Source organism: Brachionichthys hirsutus, chromosome 12, assembly GCF_040956055.1.
Source record: "Brachionichthys hirsutus isolate HB-005 chromosome 12, CSIRO-AGI_Bhir_v1, whole genome shotgun sequence".
Classification (NCBI taxonomy): domain Eukaryota; kingdom Metazoa; phylum Chordata; class Actinopteri; order Lophiiformes; family Brachionichthyidae; genus Brachionichthys; species Brachionichthys hirsutus.
Genome location: NC_090908.1, coordinates 6697636 through 6723122, shown reverse-complemented (window position 1 = coordinate 6723122; position 25487 = coordinate 6697636). Strand labels below are relative to the sequence as shown.

The window sequence follows — 25487 nt, the reverse complement described above, 5'->3', positions numbered from 1 at the left end:
TGGGAATAATTCAAAATTATACAATAGTTAATGTAATCCAAATGAATAAGAGTTAAAAACAGCGCTAATTTAATCAACAAATCAGTTAAATTTTATCATCAGAATAAATTATTTTCGCAGTTAAACTTTTAATATATTTGTGTTTCACGGCTCGGGGCTATTCAGTAACTTTGGTTCGGCTGTGCATTGTCGAATGTAAAGCAATAAATGGGGAAAAAGATTCGAAAAGTAACATAGTCAAACAATGCTGATTTCCCCCACGGTCTTTGAAGTATCCCTCTGATTATATGACGTAGGCTCCCGTGACGTCGCCTGGTTGACGTTTGCGGAAGCGTTTCATCGTTTTAGTCTGCTCGCTCAAAACCAAAACAGAGGAGATGTTTTCGAATTAATTTGAGAGGAAATCGATAATTATTCAAAATATCGCTTTCGTTCCGTCCGTCTGTGTTTGTCGGACAACCGAGGAGTCAATAAGTTCCGACCGAGATGGAGGTAAATGTTTTGTGTCGTGTAATCAGCTTTAGCAGTCTACACAGCTGTGTGCAAGAGATACTATAATGGCATCGTTTGTAATATCGGGGTACACGCTACTCGCATTTAACTGTGAGTTGGTGGGACTGCTGAAGGAACGTCTTGCAGTGCATTTCGTCATTAAACGGTGTGTTTATTCACTGGAGCCTTGGTATGCATGAGGTGAATGGAGTATAATGTTCCTACAATGCAAATAAAGGTGATATCTAAACGCAAGTCAGATTCCAAATTGGTTACACTTCTCCCCGACGTCATGCAGTGTACTGAAGACACTGCGGGGAAAGATTAATGCAATTTTTTTTCAACTTGCGTTGGAATTAAACTACTTGGCATTTCGGTGAATTCAAATAATTAAGTATAAAATGCTTTAAAACATGCTTTCCAGCAAGCAGAGCAATTTTGAAACCAATGCTGGGCTGACTGTTGACTTGAATCGTGAATGTCCGACGTCAAGCATGAAAAACCAGAAATATAATCAACGTTTAGCTTTTGAATATGTTTGTTCAATTGTGAGATCTGTGCTAGTTTTGTTTTGTGATTTCTTCTTTTAATCTCGCTGAAACAGGACCAGGCTAGTAGTGGGCCGGAGTCTGCGGCTCAATCACCGGCCACTGAAGCCAAGTCAACGGTATTGCATATCTACAGCACATTAAAATGTATAGAAATGAGATTTATTTTGCGTGTCAGGACCACAGCAGCGGATGGATATATATATTTGTAAACACTCATACCTCGCTTTTACTATATTTGTATTCTCAGCATACACTGCATAAAGACGAACTTATCAAGTTTGCCAAGAAGCAGATGGCTGCCATGCAGAAATTGAAGAGCAGATGTGCAGGTCCCTATCAAAAGCCTGTGTTTGATTTCTTGCAGTCCAATCATGTGCAAGTATTGTGACGCCGTTTCCCTTTGTAGATTTGGAGAAGGAGGTCGAATCTCTCAATCAGCAATCCAATAACAAAAACAGCAGTTCAGAAGACTCCACCTTGATACAGGTTTGTTTTCAGACCAGCAAGTCCTGGTGGGATTTTTTTATTTCTTTGGTGTAGGGAAAACAGCTGTGCTTTATTTGCATTGTGTGAATCATGTGTGTGTTTGTGGGTGTGCTTGTAACAGGAGCTGACGGAGAGGATGGATACCTTACTACTGGAGAAGGCAGAAACTCAACAAAGACTTGGACTATGTTGTACAGAGCTGGAGAGGAATAAGCAACAGGCTAAGGTGAAATACAACCCCTACTGTGTATTAATAGATGTTTAATACTGATTGTTCAGCCACTTTCACTGCATTTGGCATTGCTTTATATTAATATTGTGACAATGTCCATTCCTTGTGCATTTGTTGATGCATATATGGTCATTATGAAACCAGAATATCAATACTGCATTCTAAACAAAATAATGTTTTGGGACAGGATGATCTAGCGGTCCTGCAGGGAGAGCTTGACCGTGTAGTAGAAGATCACCAAATGAAGATGGAGACCCTAGAGAGCAGCATTGAGACGTCCAACCGCAAACACCAAGAAGAGGTGGATTATTTCCAGAAATTATTGCAAGAGCGAGAAGAAAAGGAAAGGGAGAGGGAGCGCGAAAGAGAGCGAGAGCGCCAGGCCGATCTTGCCGCTGCACGGGATGGTAGCGAAGAAGTCCGTCTTCACGTAGAAGCTCAGCTGAAAACACTTCAAGATGAACTGGAAGCGATGCAAGAGATGAAATCACAGGAGATTATTGAGCTGCAGGAGAATCACCAGGGGACGTTGACCAAGGCACAGCAGGAGGTAGAGAACCTGAAGGAGGAGCTCTCTCAGAAAAGTCTGCAGCACGAGGAGGAAATGAGGACCCTGGAGGAGGACTGTGAAATCGAGAGGGAGCGTCTCCTGCTGCTCCATGAGGAGCTAACTGAGCAGCTTGCACTCAAAGGTATAGCAATTTTACATTTTCAAGCAAGGGGAAGAACAAGCTAGCTTTGAATACTCACTCTTTGCTGTCCAAGTACTCGTACTTTTTATTCATAATCTTTTTTTAAAACTCATTTTATGTTCAAATTTTGTCATTGTATACTTACTGTAATATTTTATATTACATGTTTCTGTGAGCATATGATTTCAAATTGATGGAATAGCAAATACAAATCAATTCTCATCAAACTGTACCCTTATTTTTTACAGACAGTTACCTGCAGGATGTTCAAGAGGAAGATGAAGAACCTGCACGAGGGTCGGGGATTGCCAAAATGCTTGAGCTGTCTAGCTGGACTCAGGCTGACTCTAGCTATGGTGATGAAGAGGAGACTGAAACAGGAAGACTGAGAGCGACCTTGGAAGACCTTAAAGCACAGAGCACCATGTTACAGGATGAGCTCACCCTGCTCAGTAATGTGAAAGGTGAACTTGAGGCAGAACTGGAAAGGACCAAGGAAGAGTTCCAGGTGGAGAAGGAAGAACTGGAGTTCAAAATCAATGAACTGCAGATGAACCGAGAAGTTGTCCCCGGTGATCCGGTTGTCATCCTGGCTCCTGACCGTCGAGAAGTCAAAGAAGACTTGCAGCAAGAGAGTGAAACACACAGAGACTTGAAGGACACGCTCTCCAATGAATCCAAAGAGTTAGACGTTTTTCCTGGGGAGCAAAACCGCTTGACCCCAGAAGCGCTGAGGTCCCAATGTGAGACACTGGTCAAAGAAAGAGATTCGGCCCTGGCTGAGTGTCAACACATGAGAGAGATACTGCAAGGTGTGGAGACGGAACTGGGTGAGAAGACAAAGAATTTTGTTCTTCAGTACCAAGCTATGAAGGAGCAGGGGACCAATGTTGTTCAGGAACTCAAAGACAAGATGGAACAAGTCAGTCAGGAGAGGGATGAGCTGTTGACGAGGGTGAGAGAGGCTACAGAGGAGAGGAACCTCCTGTTGACAGACCTCAAAGACCTCAAATTGAAGCTTGAAGATTCAGCAGTTGAGGACCAGAAACTGAAGTCCTCTGTGGAGGAGCAAACATTTTTAGCATGCGAGTTGAAACACTCCGTGGAAGACCTGGCCAGAGAGAAGGAGGAGGTCCTCTCCCAGCTGCAGATGAAGAACCATGTGACTCGTGACCTAGAAGAGATGGTCAAGACTCTGACTGAAGAACGAGAAACGATACTCTCCCAGCATCAGCACAGAGAAGAGCAAATGCAAACACTGAACATTGAGAGAGCAAACGAGATTGAGAGGCTGTTAGAGGAGAAAGAGAAGGAATTAGAAAGGCTGACGGAACTGAAGAAGGATGAAGTTCAACATCTAAAAGAGGAGATGAAAGAAGAGGTGAACAGAAAGCAGGAGACTTTAGAGGCTTTCGAGTTGACTATCAAAGAACTCTCCGAGGAGAACAATGACCTCCATCAAAAACTGGAAGAGGCGACCACTGTGCTTTCCCAAACCCAGGAAATGAGAGGACTTTGTGACTCCAAGCTGGCGGCCCTGGAGGCTCAGCTAGAGCGGGAGACATCGGAAAAGTACAGCCTTGAGTCAAAGTTAAGTTCATTGGAAGAGGGCGCAGAGCAGACCTGCACCACAATTAGTGCTCTACAGGAAAGTCAGTCTGAAGCTCTCAGGCACTCTGCCGAAAAAGTAGTGGAGCTCCAAGCATGTGTAGATGAGCTGGAAAAGGAGAAGAGTCAGTTGAAGAGTAGTCTTCAGGAGGCTCAAGAGGCTGCAACAACAGAGGAGGTGCAAAAGGAGCTCCAGGCTCATATCACGGACCTTGAACAGGAGAGAAGTATGCTGAGGAATAATCTGGAAGAGGTGGTGAAGGATATGGAAGGGCTTCAGAGAGACCTGGAAGAGATGAAGTCAGTCAATGAGCTGTTTAATGAGGAAAGCAAAAAAATGCAGACGCACATTTCTCTGATGACCACAGAGAAAGAAGAAGAGGAGAAGGAGAGAGGAGAGCTCGTGGGGCAGCTGACAGAGAAAAATGCCCTCATCGCTCAGATGAGGAATGAGATGGAAGCACTCCAGGTAAGTGGAGCCCCTGATGCCAGGTTCTGTTTAGAATAATAGTCCATCAGAAATGGAAATTTGGTATTTAAGGGTGTCCATATGTTAGTCATTTGTTTGTTTGTTTTTCTTTAATGAGTCACGGCAATGAATGAGTTTGAAATTACCGGTAAGCCAATATTCAACCAAATACTTTCCAGAATTTTAACATTTCTTGCAGCTCTAGAAATATTGCAGGTAGTATCTCCCACCATGAATGAAGCGAGAAGGGAAATATAGTAATTTTCATTCCTGTCCATCACATTTGTTTCCAGAGTACAACTCAAAAATAGTGTAATATTGTTGTTGATTTTTTTAAATTAAGATTTGGATGTACAAATAGCTAGAGAGGAAGTATTTATAACGTGGGACTTAATAATATTTTTCATTTATCCTATAAAAGATGTCAATATTAAATACGAGTAAGAATATTAAGTACTGGTAGCCTGCGACAAAAAAAAGCTCCCTATTTAATATAACTTAAAAAAAGAAACACTGGTAAATCGCATATAATGGTGTTTTTATATTTCTCTATTTCCCTCAGTCACTCTCTCAGGAGCCTGGTGTCCTCTCTGTTTCCTCTGAGGAAAATGCAGACAAAATAGGTATTAAAGTGACATCTAGCCATGTTTATGATGGGATCAATTTCAATATGTTTTTTAATGTCTGGTTCTAAACCACCATCCATTACCCTGCTCTGAAACAAATAATTGGTCCCCTCAGCTGTACTGGAGAAAGAACACAGAGACAAAGATGAGAAGATGAACAAGGTCAAGGCTGTAGCTATCAAAGCGAGGAAGGAACTGGGCATCAGCAAGAAAGAGGTAGACTCCCGCAGGAAGTAAACGTTGGTGTAACACACATTTATATGTTAGTGTTGGAACAATCAGCAGGAAATAAACTGCAAAATACAAATGTTTTATCACACAAAGATTAATCTAGAATGTATTTTTTATCCAGAGTGCGTCCCTCAAGGAGGAAGTAGAGTTACTTAAAGCAGAGAGGGAGAAAGTGAACAGCTCAATGAAGGATATCATCATGGGGGCGGAAGGCTACAAGGTAAGAAACTAGCATAGAACGGCCTCAGGAATATCCTGTTCAGGTTCTGCTGCACATTTGATCAAGAACTTGTGTAAAGATGTCTCTTATATGAGTGTACTGAATGAGTAAAACCTACACGCGTAATTTTCTCCCTAGAGAATTAATTCAATTCAGGTCAGTTATATTGAACTATGATGGAATGCCACCATTATATTTACAAATGAAGCTGGACGTTTGGATATTTACAACACTGTTAATTGATTTACCCAATTATGTATTAAAAAGAAGTGCATTGCTTTTATGGTAAATCATTTAGCACTAATAAATATGTAACAGTAATGCATTCGCCACTGTAGAGTTTAGCATGTAAGCATCGAGACAATATACAGACAAATGTACAGTTTTATTTTGCCTCCATGATTGAAAATAGCTTGAAGTAATGATACAATATTTTTTTTTCCAAAAGAGAAGCCCGGCATTAGCTGACAGTCTGGATCATTAAACGTTTGATTAATTTGCGTGCCTTCATGATGCCTCACTAATTGACAAGTGGAAGCATCCTCACTCACAGACTTTTAGCACGTTATATTTCCCAGAGGTCTTCATGAACCGCTCGCACGCAGCACTGTGCTTTACAACTGTGTCCCCATTAAAAAAAGAAGCCACTCTATTGCGACTAATGAGAGCTTTATCCCGCACTCGGCTGTACCGCGGCAGATACCTGAGATGTGCTGTTTACCTTCGCCGAGCCTCCAGTAACGAATGAATGTGTGTGTAGAACCTGCAGATAGATTACGACAGGCAGACAGAGCAACTTGATAAGGAGAGAGAGAAGGTGGAGGCTGGGGAGAAGCAGATTGGCGATTTGACCAAACGACTCAGCAGTGCTGTCACACAGGTAAGAGAGATACACACTCAATCACACATGCCCACAAATGACTGCTAACAAACACACAAACCGCTCTCAACCACCAGTAAATATAAGCAATGCTACTCCGTCCAGCCATGCGTCTCGCACAGCTCCTCTGATTTACAGTCAGCGAGACTCTACCCAACTATGCTTGACAGCCCAGCACCCACAAATAGCCAATCAGACGTGTCTGGGTGAGCTGGGGATACATTTTGTTTATATGCGTTCCTCTCCCCAAGCTCATAACTGTTTGTTTCCAATGAAAGAACAACAGGCAGGTAAATGGAGCGGAGGATAGCCTCCATCTGCTGTGTCATAGTGAAACACTGTTTTCTAAAACACAGGTTTATGCTTGTGGGGGCTCCTGGATCTCTGGGGGGGGCAGACTGACTGAAAGCGAGGCACAGATCTTGGAGTATGTCTGGACATCTCTGTTAGCCAATCATAGACTCGGTGTTTGGCTGACAGCTGATGGGATGCTGGTGCTGCTCAGTGTTCCTTGTGGTGAAAGCCCTTGGAGCTTGCTGCTGTCAGTTTTGCATGAATGACTTTAAAATGTGTCGCGTGTGTTCATGCGGGTTTGCTGCGTTTGCCAACATGTCTGCTTTGAGGTGAACAAAAATGCGTAAAGGAGCATTATCTCAGTTTCCCTGATGAATTGTAAAAGATGATACTCATTAAGCAAGAATAGATCATCTTAACAGTAACATCAGCAAATAAAGCCTTGCACGTACAGAAATGGAGCCCATCATTAATCAACTTGCCTTGTAGAGTCGGTGTAGTTTATTAAGAGTCTAGGCTTGATCATGCTGATGGAACCCTTCATTTAAACCAGAGAATACACAGGATGTGAATGTTTATTTATCTCATTTATTTCATAAATTACCATTTAATTGTGTTTTCTCTAATAGTTAATGCCTGATTCTAAAAACATTGCTTTTTATGGAGATTTCTCTTTATTACTTGCAATGAATGGTAACAAAATGATGATGCGTTTCCAGAATGAGACGATGAGCTGTGAGAAGGAAAACCTGCTGGCCAGTATCGAGGCCGCAAAGAACACAGCGAGGCAACTGGAAGCCCAAAACCAGGAACTGCAAAGGCTGTTGGCTGGTCTGGACAGAGACCTGCTGACGGAGAGATCCATGAAAGAGCAGAAGATTAAGGTAGCAATAGGCAGCGGCAGATGCTCTGTGTTACTATTGTGTTCATTCATGCATTCATCTTCTTAACCGCTTATCCGGGTCGCGGTATTTCCTGGAGCCTCTCCCAGGTGCCTATGGGCAAGAGGCGGGGTACACCCTGGACGAGCCGCCACTTCATCGCAGGGCCATTGCTATTATGTTCTAGATGTAACTTCTGCTTCTGTGTCTACTTTGCATTTTAGCTGTTTTTTTATTTAATTTTGAAGAATCACAAGCAGAGTGAGGGATGTCAAGCCTGATTAAATATAAATAATAATATATAAATAAACAAAATAATTTTAACCCCTGTGTTTGGTTGCCCCCCCCCCCCAGGATTTGTCGTCTGCCATGAAGGAGGTGGAGGAGTTGACAGCCCAGCACCGCAAGCAGCAGCAGCAGCAGCAGCATCAGCAGACTGTCCAGGAGCTCGAGCAACTGCGGAAGGTACACACACACACACACACACACACACACACGCACACACACACAGGCTCGGCTTCTGAGGCACTAACGTCTCAGAGGGCCTGTCCAGTCAAGCGACTGGGCGGTGATGGCCCACCTGAGGCCAGAGCAGCGCCTCTCACAAAGGTAGAGAGCCATTTTAGCCTACAGCAAATGAGCTGCTGTTTGTTTTCCATTAGTGGAGACCCACATTGGACAGCAGAGCACTGGAAGCTGCCTGGAAGTCTGACTCTCTCGTGCTGCCACATTGTTAGTCCAGCCCATCAAGCAATGCTTTTCCTCCCTTGCCACAAACTCAGTGAGGAGTGGGATTTAGGAATGTGTTCTGTCTGTCCGTTTTCAACTCTCTGTCTGCCACACTTCATTTCCACGGTACAACTTTTAAGTATTTCTCATGAAACAGCACGCGCATCAATCATAACATAAAGTGGTACTTATCACTTTTGCAAGATCTTTGTGGGGTTTTTTTTGGGAGGGGGGGGGGGGGGGTCATTTTCTGGGAGGACAGAAGATAGTATACTTTCATAGAACTTAAGGTGCACATCACCGGTACTGAAGAGGTGCCTTTTGATATTTGGGGAATTTTTATTATGATTTTTTGTATCATTTTAAATATTCAAAATAATTGCAATATTTCAAATGCATGTTTCTAAAAACTGTTTACATTCACTGAAGTGCACATGTAATGGGGAATCCTAGTTATTTTACGGTTTGAGATAATTTGACAGTATTAACAATAAGTAGCAACTATTACTTCTGCACATTATTTGGCAAAGATCCCACAGAGTGTCATTAAAATAGTAGTAATGCATGAAAATACATGATGATAGTACTTTTTACTATAAAATTTATTTGATTGAAAAATAAATTCAACAAAAAATTCAAAATCTTCTCTTCAGTGAGATAATCCTTAAATGTCCATGAGAATATGACCTTGCTGAATTATATATGACCTCCAGAATTATAGGCATAATGGTATTCAAAAACGTACCTTCCTGAAAACCTGAAATGTAAGTGTCTCACCAGTCAAACACACACATACAGTCCTTTGATAAAAAGAGTGTTTTGACCTGTGATGGTGTGGTGTGTTCACTCTGCCTCCAGGAAGCGCAACAGAGCTCGCTGCTTGACATGGAGATGGCCGACTACGAACGCCTGGTCAAAGAACTCAATGCCAAACTCGCAGATAGGAACGAGTGTGCTGAGGAGCTACAGGCTCAGATAAACACACTAAAGCAGAAGGAGAATATGAGCAAACAGGAAATGGGTACGTACAGTTTGAGCCGTTCATGTCTTTCTCTGTGCTCAAATCACCTTTCAAGCTTTGTCATGAAGGTAATATACTAGTAAAAATGTTGTGCACCAAAATGCCTTTTTTTTTTTATCACTGCCATTTGTCTGCCGTGTGTTGGTGTGTGTGTGTGTGTGTGTGTGTGTGTGTGTGTGTGCCTCCACTTGTAATCTCAACTCAACTTTATAAAGCACTTTAAAACCACCGTTGCTGAGAAAAAAGTGCTACGCATGAGCAAATTAAAACATAAATAAGTGAAACATAAGAAATATAAGTAAAACCTGGAAACATAATGTGTGTATTGTATTTGTGTATGTACAGAGGATCTGAAGTCCCAGCTGATCCAGGAGGAGGAGAAGACGTCAATGATAAAACAAGTGTTGGTTAAGACCAAGATGGAATTGGCTGATGCCAAGAAAGAGGTTTGTAGATGTTTGTTAGTTACCTCTGTAAGAAATAAAGAACAGATTAAAACTAACATATTTTTGTATTCATTTATTTGATAGGGACAGTGCACATTAATGAACATATATACAGACGCATCTAATAGACGTAAATATGCCGGATTTTAGCAAAAATGCTAATTTACATCCGCAGTCCCTAGGCTGGTTAGAGACACAAGACATAAGAAAGAACAAGAGGTTACATTAAAAACACAGCGCAGTGCAGTACATTACTAAAAGGTTAAGAGCTAATGGTTACGGGAATGATTTACTTTCAACCACTGCTTGATTTAACAACCGAGTGTTCTCTTAGGTGTAATGTTGGGTCATAGGGGTTGAGGTCTGATTGACGAGGCGCTCTCTGAGTGCTCTTCTACTTTATAAGTGTCCTGCAGGATGTCCTGCTACTGTGTGTAACATCGCTGCATTGTGAATGTTAGTATTAAGCAATCGTGGGCCTGACTGTCAGGCAAGCCTTAAAAATGTTGGGAATAGTTACTTAATACATTTGTGTGTCGTCATCTTTGAGTACATTGTTTTGTGCATCTGAATTTTAGCTTTGCGTGTTTTTGTGTGCATGCACACATGCAGGAAAGTTCCCTTCTGTTGGTGCAGGTCTCTCTGAAAGGAGAGCTGGAGGGTAACCAGCAGCAGCTAGAAACCTTCAAGGTATCCAAACAAATCCTCTTTGTGTGATCCTTTTTTGATTTTACAAATTAACAATTCAGTCTCGCACATTAATGTGTCTTTGTGGTCGCGCATTAAGATCGAGCTGTCCGAGCTGACTGCAGAGTGCCACCGTCAGCAGGGGCAACTGAAGTCTGCACTGGAACAGCAACAAAGAACCGACCGCTCCCTGAAGCGACGCATCGACAGCCTGCAGCAGGAGAGAGACGCGACTAAGGTGTACCCTCACCCCCCACTCAAATTCTGTTTGTCTCCACTCTGAATGTGCATCGAGAGCATCTGTAGACGCATTTCAGCTTTCATTTATTTATTGAAGGTCTGCGGGCTCCTGTACATTATTTAGAAAGACCATTGCAAATAATATTATTATTAACGTTTTCTCTGTTATTTTTGATCATTTGGTCTTCATAATGTCAACTTCCAAATTCCCAAGGTGAGGACTTCTACTGGCTTGTTTCATTTGACCAAGGGCTTTTCATATACAGTGACATAAAGGAGACAAAATGCTCATATTCGAGAAGTTTCTGACCAGACAATTACATAAAGTGAAATTGACATTGATTTACTGTGGTATTCACTCTATTTAATCTTTCCAGGCTGAACTCATGGCGACTTCCAGCGAGTTTGAGAGTTACAAGGTTCGAGTTCACAATGTCCTCAAACAGCAGAAGACAAAGAATTCCACGCAGAGTGAAGGAGATTCTGGTAAATTTGAGAGGTAGGTCAGTAAGATACTGTGAGTATGCATGCTAAGGGAAGTATTTGTTACCATAGGAACTGTTACAGTATTATTGGTAAAAAACAACAACATAGAACGTGGTGCTTAAGAGTGCATGTTGTTTGCATTTACAAGCTTGTGAGGACCATGTGTAAATGTAAAATCAGTGTGTACGTCTGGTGTCTCTGGCAGGGAGCAGCTGACCCAGCAGGTAAAACAGCTGAGGTCCAGGCTGGCGGAGAGCAACCAGAGCCTCCAGAGCAGCACGGCAGAGCTGCACCAGCTCCAGGCTGAACATGACACTCTGTCGGAAAGACACAACAAAATCCTCCAAGAAACCATCAACAAGGAGGCGGAGCTCCGAGAGCGGTGGGTTCAGTCGTCGTGCTGCATTGTGTGTTTGCATCTTTAATTTATTCAGACTTCGTTCACATTTATAGATATTTTACAGTATTTCGTATTCTTCTTTTTTCACTTTCCTGTCTTATGCCTTCTCCACTAAATTAGCTATCACTAATTCCCTGCCACTCTCCACCTCCAGGCTGCTGGCCTTGCAGTCGGAGAAGGTGGCTCTGCAGTCAGATGTATCGCAGGCTCACACTGATCTGTCTTCCCAAGTTGAAGCCCAGCGCCAGACCTATAAGGAGCAGCTGAGGAAACAGCAGGATGACCACCGGGCCACCGTGGAGACTCTGCAGGGCCAGTTGGCTCGCGTTGAGGCACAACTCTTCAACCTGCAGAGCCAAAATAGTAAGCATTAGACCGCGTCCGTTTAATATAAGGTACCGGGTAGTAAGGCTCTGAAGCTGTGCATAGATGGAAAAGGTTGAGGTTCATGAATGGTTTCTTACAGATGCTAAACAAAGCATCAAGTGTGAAGCGTGTTGAAGCTTTATATTTTATTTACGATGCTTATCTACGAGAGCAATAATGGGAGAGATGCTGCACCCGATCAGAAGAGCCGCACTCATTCATCACCTCCCACACAGCTGCTCTGGACTCAGACAGCGAATACAAGTGTGTGTGTGTGTGTGTGTTTCTCCTGTCACTTCACTGCAGCCAGGTGTTGGTGAGGCTCCTCAGCTCTGTTCCCACCGCTCAGTGGGGCAAACAGCTCTCTGTGGCATCTGGAGAAGCTCATCATTAGTGGCTCACATGAGCACACCAGGAGTAGCCTGATGTAAAAGGCATATTACCCACTGTGTTTGGGTATTGAATGAAAAAAAACACGGAAGTCATCCGCCTGTGCTACCGGCCATATTTGGCAGGTTGTATTATAAAACAGAAGTACATTTTGTTTTATTTAATCATCAATTTTAAAAAAACAAGAAAAAGTACGGAACATCGGTGTTGATTGTTTCCTCCTGAAATCTGAAGTATTTCAAGACGTTAGTGAAAACGGCAGCCGACACTGCTTCTTTCTGATGTTGCATTTAATTTTCTGTCCTTCGTACGTGCAGAAAATGTACATATGAACATTAATTGGTGTTTGGTTTTTCCTCATAGCTACCACCACAGCTTTATTTATCTTGATGATAATAATAATGCATTGGGTTTATAGAGCGCTTTATATAAACACTCAAAGATGCTTTACATTGTGCATTATTCATTCACTCTATAGTTTGTGCTGGTAAGCTACTAGCCAGAGCTGCCCCAGGCTGTGGCTAGTAGGTGGCGTTAGGCTACTGAGGTGGGGTAGAGTAACAGACTGGAGGTGGGAAGGTGAGGGGATTAGTTTACCGTTTGGTTTTCTGGTTCAGATTCGGGTGCTTTAATCACAATCTTCTTTTGTCCACCCACTCTCTCAACTCACCCTCGCCTCTCTTCACACCCGTCATTGTTTATGCCAGTTTGGCTGGTAAACACCAGAGAGTGTGTAGCGCCCTCTCTTGTCACAATGAAGTAGGACACTGACTTACAACATGGCGTTTGATCAATGAGATTCTGGTTACCGTGGTGAAGGATCGACGACGCTTCTTTAAAAAGATTTATTACTATTTTGGATTTGTATCCTTTTTTCCTTTTTAAAATTTGAGTCTTTCAAACGGAGAAACATCCAGTAGAAAAAGCAAAATTAAATAAAGAATGAGAAATCCAGATTTTAGGTAAATTTAATTATCTTGTAGTTCTCAATTGCAGTGTTACAGTAAAAATGTGCATTTATGTGAAAACATGTATTTCCTGCTTCAAACTAAAGATAACGTTGAGATAATCAACATGCTGTAAAAAGAAGAGTTTCACCAACCAGATGTTATTTAAGCTACAGTTTAAAAAAATGTTTTAGCTCTGTTTTAATTGTATATTAATAATAATACATTGGTTTTATAGAACGCTTTTCTGGACACTCAAAGGCGCTTTACATTATTCCTTCACGCTGAACTTGGTGGTCGATTCGTAGCCCCAGCGTTCACCGACGTTCACTCGCTCACTACATTCACACGCCATCTTTAAGTTTGAAAGTAAATACTAGATTATACAACCTACCTTTAATGATATCTGATTCACTTAAATGTCTAATTTTCTGTTGTTAAGCCTCATTCCCACCTTTTAAAAATGTTTGTATTGATCTTAAAGAAATCTCTCCTCCAGGTTTAGTGTCGGTCCAGTCCAGCCGGAAGCTCCTGGCATCAGAGCCCCATCGCAGGAACACGGATCAGAACCAGTCCAGCCTGGGATTAATGGCCCTCAGTGAGCTCCGGTCTATGGCCAGGGAGGAGGGCGAGGGCATGGAGACCACAGAGAGCGAGAGTCCCTCCCCGGCTCTGACGCCCTTGCCCCCTCTGGAGCATCTGCTCATTAACCCGGACCCCAAACACGGTATGTATGAAATTAGAGCTGCACTCATCCAGTCACCATTCCTGCTTGGATCAAAGAATGTGATTTTTGTAATTCTAATGTGATCATCCATTCTACGTGAAACGTAAATCAGGAGATTGCTTTCAGGCCCGTAGAGGCGAACTCTTGTCTGTGCCCATTACCTTCATCTTTGTAAATCTTCGCTTTGAACAACAGAGCCGTTTGTTTGGACGGTGGAGCCCACCAAGGAAGAGCTCAATCAAAAGCTGAGCACAGCGACCCGCAGTCTGGAGCATATGAACGGCCTGTTGCATGAGACTGAGGCCACGAACGCCGTTCTGATGGAGCAGATCACGGTAAGTACGTACGTGTGCACACGGCCACAGGCAGGAAGCACAATGTCGTTTCATTCCCCACCAAATTCATCCAGCCTCTTACGCAATCACGTTTCACACAACTGGTTATTCTGAGGAGAATAAATACGTGCCGTGATCTTAACCATGCACACATGAAAGAGTCTGTTTCAGATCATAGGTTTTATTTAGAAGACGGTGATGCACAGTTCAGACCAGAGCTCCGTTGGCGTCTCTCGTAACTGTGTTTGGCTTAAAATTGACGGAAAGCCCCAACAGTTACATCGAACAGGCGGCCATTGTTTATAGTCCCTTCTTTGTCCAGAAGAAAGTAGAATTTGTGTCCCTTGATCCTGAGCGGGATGAACAGGGGGGCTTCCTGTCTGTGAACGTGACCGGCGACCTGGGACAGCGGGACTGTGAGTCCCCGGCCTCTGCCTGGTCCCAGAGGCGACTGGGTGGAAACCGTCACCATCCTCCCGCCTCGGTGGAGAACCACCTGGCTCACGGAGCGCCGACAAAACAGAACCCCGAGCCCGACGATCCCCAGTCCTATCGTCAGACACCCCAGCGTGAAGCCGTACCTCCAGGCGTGCGACCCCAGGTTCATCTCGAAGCTCCAGAATCCGGCGAGCCCCGTTGTGGTTGAAGCCTCTGCCTTCCCCTGCTCTCCGGCGGCGCCCGTGTCTTTGAGTTCAGTGAAGGCAAAGTGGCCCAGGTATGTCCAGAAGATCAACTGTCCGCCGCAGAAGACTGAGAGGAGCCGGAAGAAGCGGGTCCTGTCGTGCTCGAACAGGGTGACGTCACTGGGAGGATGGACCGGAGTGCTGAGGCGGCGGCGGGCAGTTATCCTGCCGAACAGACCTGCTGCGCATGTAACCCAGTTCACCTTGTTGGACGTGGTCGCCGGAGCCTGTGAAGCCGCCATTACATTGTGAATAACTCTTTGCTGAATGTTACCGAAACGAAAATGTCCGGAGTGACAAACCAGCGTCCCGCATAGCAACCGCGCCAAACCCATTATCACGACGCGAGTGGGCTAAACTAGCAACGAGCAGCTGCGATCGTTGCTGCAAAACAACAAAGAACTTCCTTCCGTGCGCCTTAGAGAGCACCATACGGCGCCGCCATATTTTCTCCGTGACGTGTGACGTTAAACTACGGTAAGTAGCGCGGGCCAAAATCTGTCTGCCGCGAAATGGCAATTATGCTCTAAAAATCAACCAAACCCAGTTTAAATGTGGTCCTCGTTTGTAAATGGCTTTAAAACATAAGTTTATCGGTCTTTGTTTTATTTATTAAAATAATAATGTTAATAAAAAATATTCTCCAATTTTCTGCTAAAGTAATTTAGCTTGTAAATCATTTGTGAGTACATTTGCTATATACAGTACAACAATAAGTGACAGGTATGTCTGAAGATGGATTCAAAGTCAATCCTTCCATTTTTCTTTATTTGGAATAGTGCGATATAAAAGAATGCATTACTTTAATGATCCACATTGTAAATTGGGACACTTGTCAGTGTTTAGTGTTTGATATGTTCTAAATTGTTATTATCTTCTGTCTGCTAGCTGTTGAAGAGTGAAGTACGTCGCCTAGAGAGAAACCAGGAGAGGGAGAAGAGTGTGGCCAATTTGGAGTATCTAAAGAATGTCCTCCTGCAGTTCATTTTCCTGCAATCTGGCAGCGAGAGGCAGGCCCTTCTGCCTGTAATACACACAATGTTGCAGCTCAGTCCAGAAGAGAAAAGTAAACTGTCTGCCATTGCACAAGGTAGGCACAAGGTGAAATGGTTCGGCACAACTCAAATAAAATGGTTCATGACTCGCTACAACGATGTACCCAAAAAAGTACTGGCATGGCGTTGAAAGGTTTATCATATAGAAATTAAACTAAGATACTCACACAGTGATATATGTCCGTGCTTGTAAGAACATGTTCGCAATCTGACCAATGATCATACTCCTAATTCACAATATTGTTTGTATGGCAGTGGTTATGCTGGTAGAAGCAAGTATCAGCATCATATTTCATTTATACAACAAGGTTGCTTATTATACCTATTTTTCCGATCCCACAAAAAACTCATATTTAACATTCTTCTTTCCAGGTTTTTGGAATGCTGCATAATATGCCTCTAATAACAGTAAAATATGTCAATAATATATGCTAATAACATCTGCGTACTCTTTGATCTCCTTTGCGCAGGTGAGGAAGAGGGCTCTGGGAATCGGGGCTCAGGCTGGACCTCCTATCTTCACAGCTGGTCTGGGATCAGATAGACATGATCAATCAGTGGGAAAGGTGAAGGAAATGACGAACTTTGGTTTGTGAAAAGTGAAAACCATACCAAGTACTGGGGTTACTGGGGAAGTTTGCTAAATTGTTCTTGCACATATATGAAGGGACCAAAGAATGTAGCGGAAAAACTGAGAAACAGGACAGCAGAGATATAAACCAAAACATTTGACGCACATTTTTATTTGGATTTGCAGTGCAATAGTTGCATACTCATTTAAAATATACTGACCGATGTCTGTCTCCCACCACTCATAAGTTATTTCCAGGCATCAGTACTATGAATACAATGTGCTCTTTTGGAAATCTGCATTATTTTCACAACATTGTGTGATGCAGGTTATGTGTCATTTTAGAAAGATATTTGAGGAGTTGGTGGTGTAATATTACATTTCTGTGCATGAACTGGGGAGCACAGAATCATCAGAGTTTTAGTTCAAAAATGTTCAAGGGTATACTGAAGTCTTAAAAGGTTTAATATATTTTTACATTTCTTGAAAAATGAAAATTGAATCAGATTAAACATTTTTCGTGCTATGTTTTGGTTCACTGAAGCTTCACACACTGAAATCAGGGGAAGCTTTAGGGTTGGTCAATTTGTGGTTTTCTTCTGGTTACTGGTATAATTTGTTGCTTCTGTTTTTGTTGGCTTGTTATATTTTGATTATAGATGATAATTTTATGTTTCTATTTTGGGTATATGTAGTTATTTTTGTGCTGTTAAATCACTGGACATCAAATATTGTTGACACTGCATCTGTCTCCAGCTGTCTTGTTTAAGGACAGTATCCATGAGTTTCAGATTATCCACGATGCAAAGACTTCCAGTAAAAACAATGGATGCCGATTTTTTCTTTTTGTGAAACACACATCCAGTGAGTCGCGTGTCACATTAATACTTTTTTCCTGAAGTGCTGATGAAGAAGCTGACTGGCTTGTTAATTTTGTCATTCCAGTAGCACCTTTTCTCTGATATTTCTTCCAAATAAAGGAATGTATTTCTATGTAAGGCATTTTTATTTATGGTAGTTATGGCTATGTGAGATGAACTATACAAATTTCATCTGTAAAATAAATTGGCATTTACAGTTTGTTTACTACTTATTTTCTGGTTATGTCTAGTGTAACCGGGCCATAACAACCCTGTTACACTAGCAATGCACTAAAATAAAGCTATGCATGAGAATGTTGTCACTTTTCTTTTAACTTGTGCATTTATTATAATGTTTGTTATATTTGTTTTATATATATTATATTTGGAGCGCTATTCGATTTTCTTTTTCCTTTTTTTATTACAATCAGAACTTGACGTCAGTATTAGTTTTTATGTTTCTGATAAACTTTAGTCATACAGATATTAACATTACCGGTAAAGAGTGAACAAGGACTAACACGCAAGTATAGTTTCAAAAATAGCTTCTGATGAGCATAAAATGACATTTTTGTCATTGATTGTCTTAAATCTCAGTGTCAGTCTGGAGGTAGTTTGTGCTGCGATATCCTCAGTGGCTTGGAAACTCTGAATGTTCTCCTTATGAATGACCTCATCCCTGCTTCAGGGAGGGGAGGGGGAGCAGTGACTCTCCTTTTAAGGAAATGTATGTAGTTTTTGGCATCATGACGCATCCAGGGGCAGAAACAACAAATAGCAGCGACTGTACAGTATATTCCTTAACTCCTGAGACCACCACTATCGCTACTATTATTATTACAGCTCTTCCTATTTGTTGTTGCTGCTAAAATTGGTCTGTTCTCTTCCTTTGCGTAGTAGATGTCGGCAAATTCTACCGGTGACTGTTCTTTTTAAAAAAAAATAACATAAAAAAATATCTTACTGTATAGTTTCTTGGTGGGCTGGATTTCACAGTACCCACTCGCCATGTTGAACTGGTAGTAAATTCAGATAACAAGTACAAGTTTAGTCTGTTGATATATTTACACGCGTCTCGTTCCGCGGGGTCGGTGTTGGTTTTTCTGGCTCACAAACTGAATCAAAGCTTTGGCACAAATATCCCCCCCTCCCCAACTTGTTTAATAATTGTATTTATTAATTTGTGCAAGACTCGCCAATGCCAAACAATTTGCTGCTTTAGGATTAGTACCTTTATTTTGAAACTAATCAGCGGAAGTGCATCATCGGGTTGCGCCCGTCTTGACGGCTCGCGGGCAGAGGCGAGGTCTCTTCCGCCATTCTGCGGCTGTGTGAGAAACTACAGCGTAACGTCACACCCTGAAGCCCAGACCGGACAACATCTGGAGTCTGAACGCCCTCCGACTGGGCAGAAAACACAAGTCGGCTCCCGGAGACAGCGCAGCGATGCTCGGCATTACGGAGATGACAAATGGGTAAGAGCGAGCTTTATCAGTTTTATTCCTCAAAGCGACATCTTGACTTCAAAAGATGGGAAGTTAAAAGCTTCCCGCTGAAAGGAAGAAAATGCGCAGCCAAAGCTATGCTCCGTTCTCTCATGGCATATTCAGGGCAAGAGAATTCATGCCACGTTAATTATGTCTCTCATTGACAAAAGTTCTTTAAACACATCGAAATATTAACTTTTATTGCAATAAATTAAATTACACCCGCACTTCCTAATAGCTAATGTACTTACATGTTATAAAACAACTTGAACTTGGTTACTTTAGCTGCTCACTAGCGCCCTCCACTGGACTGCAGCGAGCTGCATTTTCATAGACGATTGTTTTTCTTGAAATGTTTTTGCTGTTTGTTGTTGATCCAGCTTAAGATCAATGTATTAACAGAACTGTCTATTAAAAGCACACTGGATATTATTTAGAAAAACTGTAAAGTATTCCTAGTTATGATGTGTTACCATCATAATGTAGCCATTAGTCTCACATCCATGACTAGAAGTCTGCAAATGATATAAAGTGATGCCTTAAAGCGTTTGTTTGTTGCAGAAAGCTGTTCATTGAGGTTTTGTGTGGGACCAAGGATTTTAATTAATTGTGATGCTGATCAGGTTGAACTGGATAACTTTTGATTTTGCTTCATTATTTTATGTCCGGTACTATTTTAATGTTTGTAATTTTATAAAAGCAAGCTGCTGCCTCACAGCAAGAAGGTCACAGGTTCGAATCCCTTCTGCCTTTCTGTGAGGAGTTTCTGTTTTCCTCGTGTCTGCGTGGGTTCTCTCCGGGTTCTGCAGCGTCCTCCCACTAACAAAAACACGCAAATTAGGTGAATTTGTTACACTAAATTGCCCATGAGTGTGTGTGTGTGAATGATTGTCCGTCTGTGTGTAACCCTGCGATGAACTGGCGGCTTGTCCAGGGTGTGTCTCTCGCCCGCTGACTGCTGGGATAGGCTTGATCACGAAAAAAATCGGTTCAGAAGATGAATAAACAAAATAATTTATTTGTGAAAGATAAGAAGTTATATGTAGCTGTAAATAGATCCATTCTCTTGATGAACACATTATTCTGAATGCTGTGAGTTGATTGGTCAGGGTCTAGGAAATAGCTGGTACGCCTTAATTCAGCATGAAACATCAGCATTTAAATGTAAATGAGGAATTATATGTTTCTAAAAGATGTGCTTTTCAAATATTCTTCAGGTTTTGGGAAATTTGAACTTTTGTAACTAGATATGGTGAGAGAATGCACTGTGGCCTAATAGCTGGTGACCTTAATAAAACGTAGTTCTGTGCTCTTTTTTCAGTTGGAGCTGGAAATGATTATTTTGTTAGTCGTGTAAAAATCCTGGAAAATATTCCAATGAACAATTTAACTGTATTACATTTCCTCTCATTCATTCACCTTAGTTGAGATGCTCGTTTGCGTGGAGCTCTATGATTCCAAAACAGTTATCAGACTTCTCCTCGCAGCTGTCTTGGTGGAGCTGACTCTCTCGCTCTCTCTCTTTTCCGATGTCTCCAAAGAGTTGGATTTTGTTTTTCCTTCATTCGTGTGTAATTTCTGCGTTAAAGTAGTTTCTGAGTAAGTTCAACAAGCTTTCCGCAAATATTGATTTCTTATATTGTCATAATTTTTGCAACTACTGTACCACAAAATAAGTAATTGCATTAAAAAGTTTCTAGATTCACAAATCCAGTGTAATTCAAACACAAAAAGAATCCTCCACTGTATCCTAAATCCGATATTTGACCACATTATTTTGACAATTTTGACAAAAATCTGAAATGTCATTTATGTTCGACACATTTTCATGCTCACATTAGACAAAAATGATAGATATTAGTGAGATAAAGTCGGGAGAATAGAGGATATTCCACCATCACGGAGAGCAAGAGGCTTCTTCAGTTCTTGGGTGAGAGTTGAAACGTCTTCAACCAAACTTCCGGTTGGTTCTTTGTTTTTTTTTTGTGATTTACCTCGACCTGGACGACTGAGACTCGACACAGGCAGATATTCCACCATGTTTGTCGAGATCAACATCCTCCCTGCACAGGAATGTCAACACAAACTCCCTGGATAGTAGTTTCTGATTCTAAACCATTTCCTGACAACCCCATACCCTTGAGACTGCTATTTGGACAGTATTTTCTCTGCCCCTGCAGTTTGAGTGCTACTGTGTCCACCACACAGCTAATTATGGCCTCGGATGAGAGTTCTCTGGGCTCTGAAAGCAACGCCGCATGTCTTTTAAAGGCCCGGCGTTTGCTGCACACCGTGTTGATACAACTAGAGCTGAGAAGAATGTCCCCGTCTCCGCTGTGGACTTCTCCTTGTTTAGAAGAGATGTGAAGCTGTAGGCTTTAGAAACTGAACTGAGTGCGGTGAGAAGTACTACATGTTTTACTACAGCCCCAATCATACTGCAGGTTGTTGATATTACATTATCTTATAACTGTTGGATACTTATTTAACTAGAAAGACAATCAGAGATTGCAGACCCTCGCCTCCAAAAGACTATTCGTTCTTGTGAGACAGTAAACAGGGCTTCCGGATCAGAGGGGCCAAACCTGCTCTAGCTTGCTGCTCCGGAACGTACTACAAGACTCCTTCTGGACTCTTTTTCCCATCATGCCATTCGTGTCCCTCCCTCTTAAAGTGGCAGTTTACAGCAGAGGCACAATTCCAAATGTAAAAATAATTCTAGAATCTGGATCCAGATCCGGATCGACGCCATTCTCGGGGAGGACCGAGCCACGGACAGAACCTTGCTTGTGTAAAAATTTCAAGTCGATTGGGTTACTAGTTTTTGAGTTATGCGCTCGGACAGACAAGCAAACAGACAAACATACAAACAAACGCACCCAATTGCAATACCCTCGCCTCCCCTTCGGCGAGGGTAACTATTATGGTTTCAATGGAGGATTCTGATGGTCCAACTACTGTCCATACAATACAATCAATAGTAGATTTATACATGAACTCATGACCCCAGGAGAGCAGAAAGCAGCGAGACGCTTGCTCTAACAATCTTTTTGTCAGGATAGAATTGCTGCTTTTCTTAATGATAAATCTTCAATTTCTATTTCAAGACAAAACCAATACGATGTGAATTTAGAATTGTAGGGGTGCAGAAGGGCCGAGATGCAAGGGGGGGAATGGGAAGATAAAGGGGGGGGGGTGAATAAGTGGAGAATGCCCCCATTGGACTGGTGTCAGCTGATGGTGGGAAGACAGGAGGGAAGCGGAGGGCTGGAGACTCTCAGTTCGGACGTCGACTCGCGATGCAGAACAAACCTTCGTCGTGTGCAGCTTCTTCTTCTTCTGTTTTTGCTATCGGTTGTTGTTAAAGATGGTTTTACATTGAACACTGACTTTTTCATCGTGACGCTGGTGCGTGTCCGTCTGTCTCTGTTGAGACGCTGGTTTTTTCTGACCTTTCTGCACAGTGGGCGGTCTGTGCTGTTGCGTTGTGTCATTTGCAGAATAGCTCGACTGATGCAGAAGGAAATGCTAAACAACAGGCTGTCCGCTGAAGCTTCCAGCAGTTCCTCCGTGGCAGTGTGTGTTTGTGCATGTGCATAGAAAATGTAGCTATCTGTGCATGACATTTATTTCCACTGTAAACATCGCTAAAATAATGTTTCCATAGAAAAATGCTGCAGCTAAATTCTGGGATGACTTTAAGGAGTAAATGGAATAAGACTCTCTCTTTTTCAGAGTCCAAGAAACCAATAGTCAATCTATTAATAGAAAATATGCACTTGAGTTATTTTATTCTAATTTGTTTAAGTAGATTTTGCACCTTTTTCATTATGCCGTGAAGTTTTTCCTTCAAAATAGTGTTTTATGTTTGCATTTTAATTTGTTATGTCGTTACAAAATATATTAGGTGATTGCCAATTTCTATAAAGCACTACCATTTCTTTTTATTCTTGCATCACAGCTGCAAAACAAATATTTTTTTCTTATGTATGTGAGTGCAGCAAGAACGTTTTGCTTCATATTTGGAGACACACCCTTATGACCGAGCATCAGCGGCAGCCAGTGTGGTCTGTGGGTTTTGTCTTTTTCCTCTGGCAGCTAGAGAGACACTCTCAACCCATCAGGTCTGTGAGAACGCCCTGATCAACCATTCAGTCCTTTTACTCTCTCCCACCCCCCCCCCCCCCCTAACTAAACCACAAGTACAGGATTAGGCCTTCCATCCACCCATCCTTCCCGTAACGCATAGGCACAAGTGACACAAACACTCACATGCTCATGAAACAGAGCAAACGGGAAGTGACGTGGCTCTTTAGAAGGAGATACTGGCAGTGGAAGTGTTTGCAATGACATGAGCAACAAACAAAATATCCTCTCGACCGTTTGACACGAATCATAGGTAAGACTCGTTTATTTTCCTGTTCAATATAAAATGGGTAACTTGTGAATTCATTGGTTTCTTCTTTTTAGACCTGGCATTTTATAGTTTTTATAGTTACCAATCATCTTAACATTTGATTATACATTTTAATGTTGTATAAGAAAGTTGTTTTGATGTCAGTGATGTTTTATTGCTATAAAGTCTTTGCACTGGGCTAATGATTTGGATATACTCAGCTCAGAATGCACACCCTTGCCAGATCGTTAGCGATGATTCCTACCTTCCAGCGTTCTGAATTGACCCCCCCATGTTTTGACCCTGCCTGGCCCTTGGACTCTGTTTAAATAATTGCAACTGAGAAGCAATTATAAGACACCTCGGTAAATAAAGAATAGATGTAAACACTAATCCAATTTAACACCAGCTGGAACATAATTGACACTCATCACTTGTGTCAGTTTTAAAAATGAGACATGCATTGTTGATTTAATGAGAACAATAGATAGCGCTCTCACTGTTGACGTACTTATACGGAAGCATTTTAATTATCACCCTCAGTTGCTGCATTAAACGTTATTTAATAAAACAACTGTCTTTACAATAGATGTCCACCGGGTGGCAGTGTACTCGTGCATGAAGGAGCATTGCCTTTTATGGGCTTGGAGGAAATTATTTGTGTGTGTGTGTGTGTGTGTGTGTGGGTGTGTGTGAAGTTTCACACGTTTGTGCTGGTATAAATTGCCTTCTTCTTCATTGTAACACATAATATTTACAGTTACTTCCACTGTGAAATAAAGAGCAGCTGACAATTCTCGTTTAGATTCAAATTGTCTAACCTTTGTTTTTTATTTAATTTAGTGCTTTTGAGAGAACTACAAGTGACTGAGTTAAACAAGATTCATCCCGATTATCGTAGCATGTGCCTGATTTCACTCACTGATCTGGTAATGAAGATTGGTGTTATGTTTCTGCTTTGTGTGTGTGTGTGTGTGTGTGTGTGTGTGTGTAAATGTGTGTGTGTTTGCCAAACTTATGTGGAATGCTGAACAGGCCAAGGCAAGCTGCAGGAGTTAAACCGTATAGTGTGAACCGTTCATTAGCCACAGGGCACCGTGCCTGATGTTTCACACCATCAAACACACACGTTCTGTTTCAGACTGCTTCAGCCTAACTTCCTCACATCTCGTCCTTCTCTGATGACGCCGCAGCGTCTTGTTACCCTCGCCGAAGGGGAGGCGAGGGTATTGCAATTGGGTTCGTTTGTCTGTTTGTTTGTTTGTTTGTCTGTCCGCATGCATAACTCAAAAACTAGTAACCCAATCGACTTGAAATTTTTACACAAGCAAGGTTCTGTCCGTGGCTTGGTCCTCCCCGAGAATGGCGTTGATACGGATCTGGATCCAGATTCTAGAATTATTTTTACATCTGGAATCGTGCCTGTGCTGTAAACTGTCACTTTAAGAGGGAGGGACACGAATGGCATGATGGGAAAAAGAGTCCAGAAGGAGTCTTGTAGTACGTTCCGGAGCAGCAAGCTAGAGCAGGTTTGGCCCCTCTGATCCAGAAGCCCTGTTTACTGTCTCACAAGAACGAATAGTCTTTTGGAGGCGAGGGTCTGCAATCTAGTTCTAGATTTTAATTGAAAATGTGTGCGTGACGACTTTGCGTGTCTTAGGGATGCTCTGTTATAACATTGTGATGAATTATTCATCGTGGCATTTTCCCTCTCTTCAATAGTCTGTTGTTTCTGCTGGGATATAATGTCACCGTTTATAACAGAGGAGCTCAAATGGAACCAGAGTGTGGTGCCGTTATTCTTTAACGCGGAGAACTAGCGCTTTTCATTCTGATAGTTATGAACACTGGACCAAACGCTGGAAGGCTTGGGCGTGTAGCAAGAAGAAAACATGAACTTCTACAGTGAATCTTGTTTTAGTGGTTATTCATGCGACCGAACGAACGCCCTGACGACCGATGAAAACATTATTACACATGCTGGATCAGACTGACTGCT

General features: G+C 42.2%; 2 protein-coding genes across 2 annotated transcripts; one reads left to right on the top strand and one right to left on the bottom strand.

Annotated features, from left to right (window-relative positions):
• The first annotated feature begins 486 nt into the window (after positions 1-486).
• Positions 487-17817, top strand: LOC137902422 (GRIP and coiled-coil domain-containing protein 2). Its single transcript, XM_068746508.1, has 24 exons — positions 487-492; positions 1097-1159; positions 1291-1372; positions 1450-1529; positions 1651-1755; positions 1949-2453; positions 2702-4530; positions 5093-5153; positions 5272-5372; positions 5509-5607; positions 6368-6487; positions 7501-7665; positions 8017-8127; positions 9250-9412; positions 9758-9858; positions 10471-10548; positions 10646-10783; positions 11163-11284; positions 11477-11653; positions 11826-12034; positions 13859-14101; positions 14297-14436; positions 16008-16209; positions 16645-17817. The coding sequence occupies exons 1-24, from the start codon at positions 487-489 to the stop codon at positions 16716-16718; spliced, it is 4974 nt and encodes a 1657-aa protein (XP_068602609.1). The 3' UTR covers positions 16719-17817.
• Positions 14602-15561, bottom strand: tmem223 (transmembrane protein 223). Its single transcript, XM_068746711.1, has one exon. It carries the CDS (start codon positions 15452-15454, stop codon positions 14687-14689), a length of 768 nt encoding a protein of 255 aa, XP_068602812.1. The 5' UTR covers positions 15455-15561; the 3' UTR covers positions 14602-14686.
• Positions 17818-25487: the final 7670 nt, after the last annotated feature.

Coding starts and splice junctions, on each gene's coding strand:
- tmem223 (XM_068746711.1), bottom strand. CDS start 15,454: ATGGGTTTGGCGCGGTTGCTATGCGGGACGCTGGTTTGTCACTCCGGA.
- LOC137902422 (XM_068746508.1), top strand. Junction 5,154..5,271: donor GGAAAATGCAGACAAAATAG/GTATTAAAGTGA, acceptor TGGTCCCCTCAG/CTGTACTGGAGAAAGAACAC. Junction 9,859..10,470: donor TGGCTGATGCCAAGAAAGAG/GTTTGTAGATGT, acceptor GCACACATGCAG/GAAAGTTCCCTTCTGTTGGT.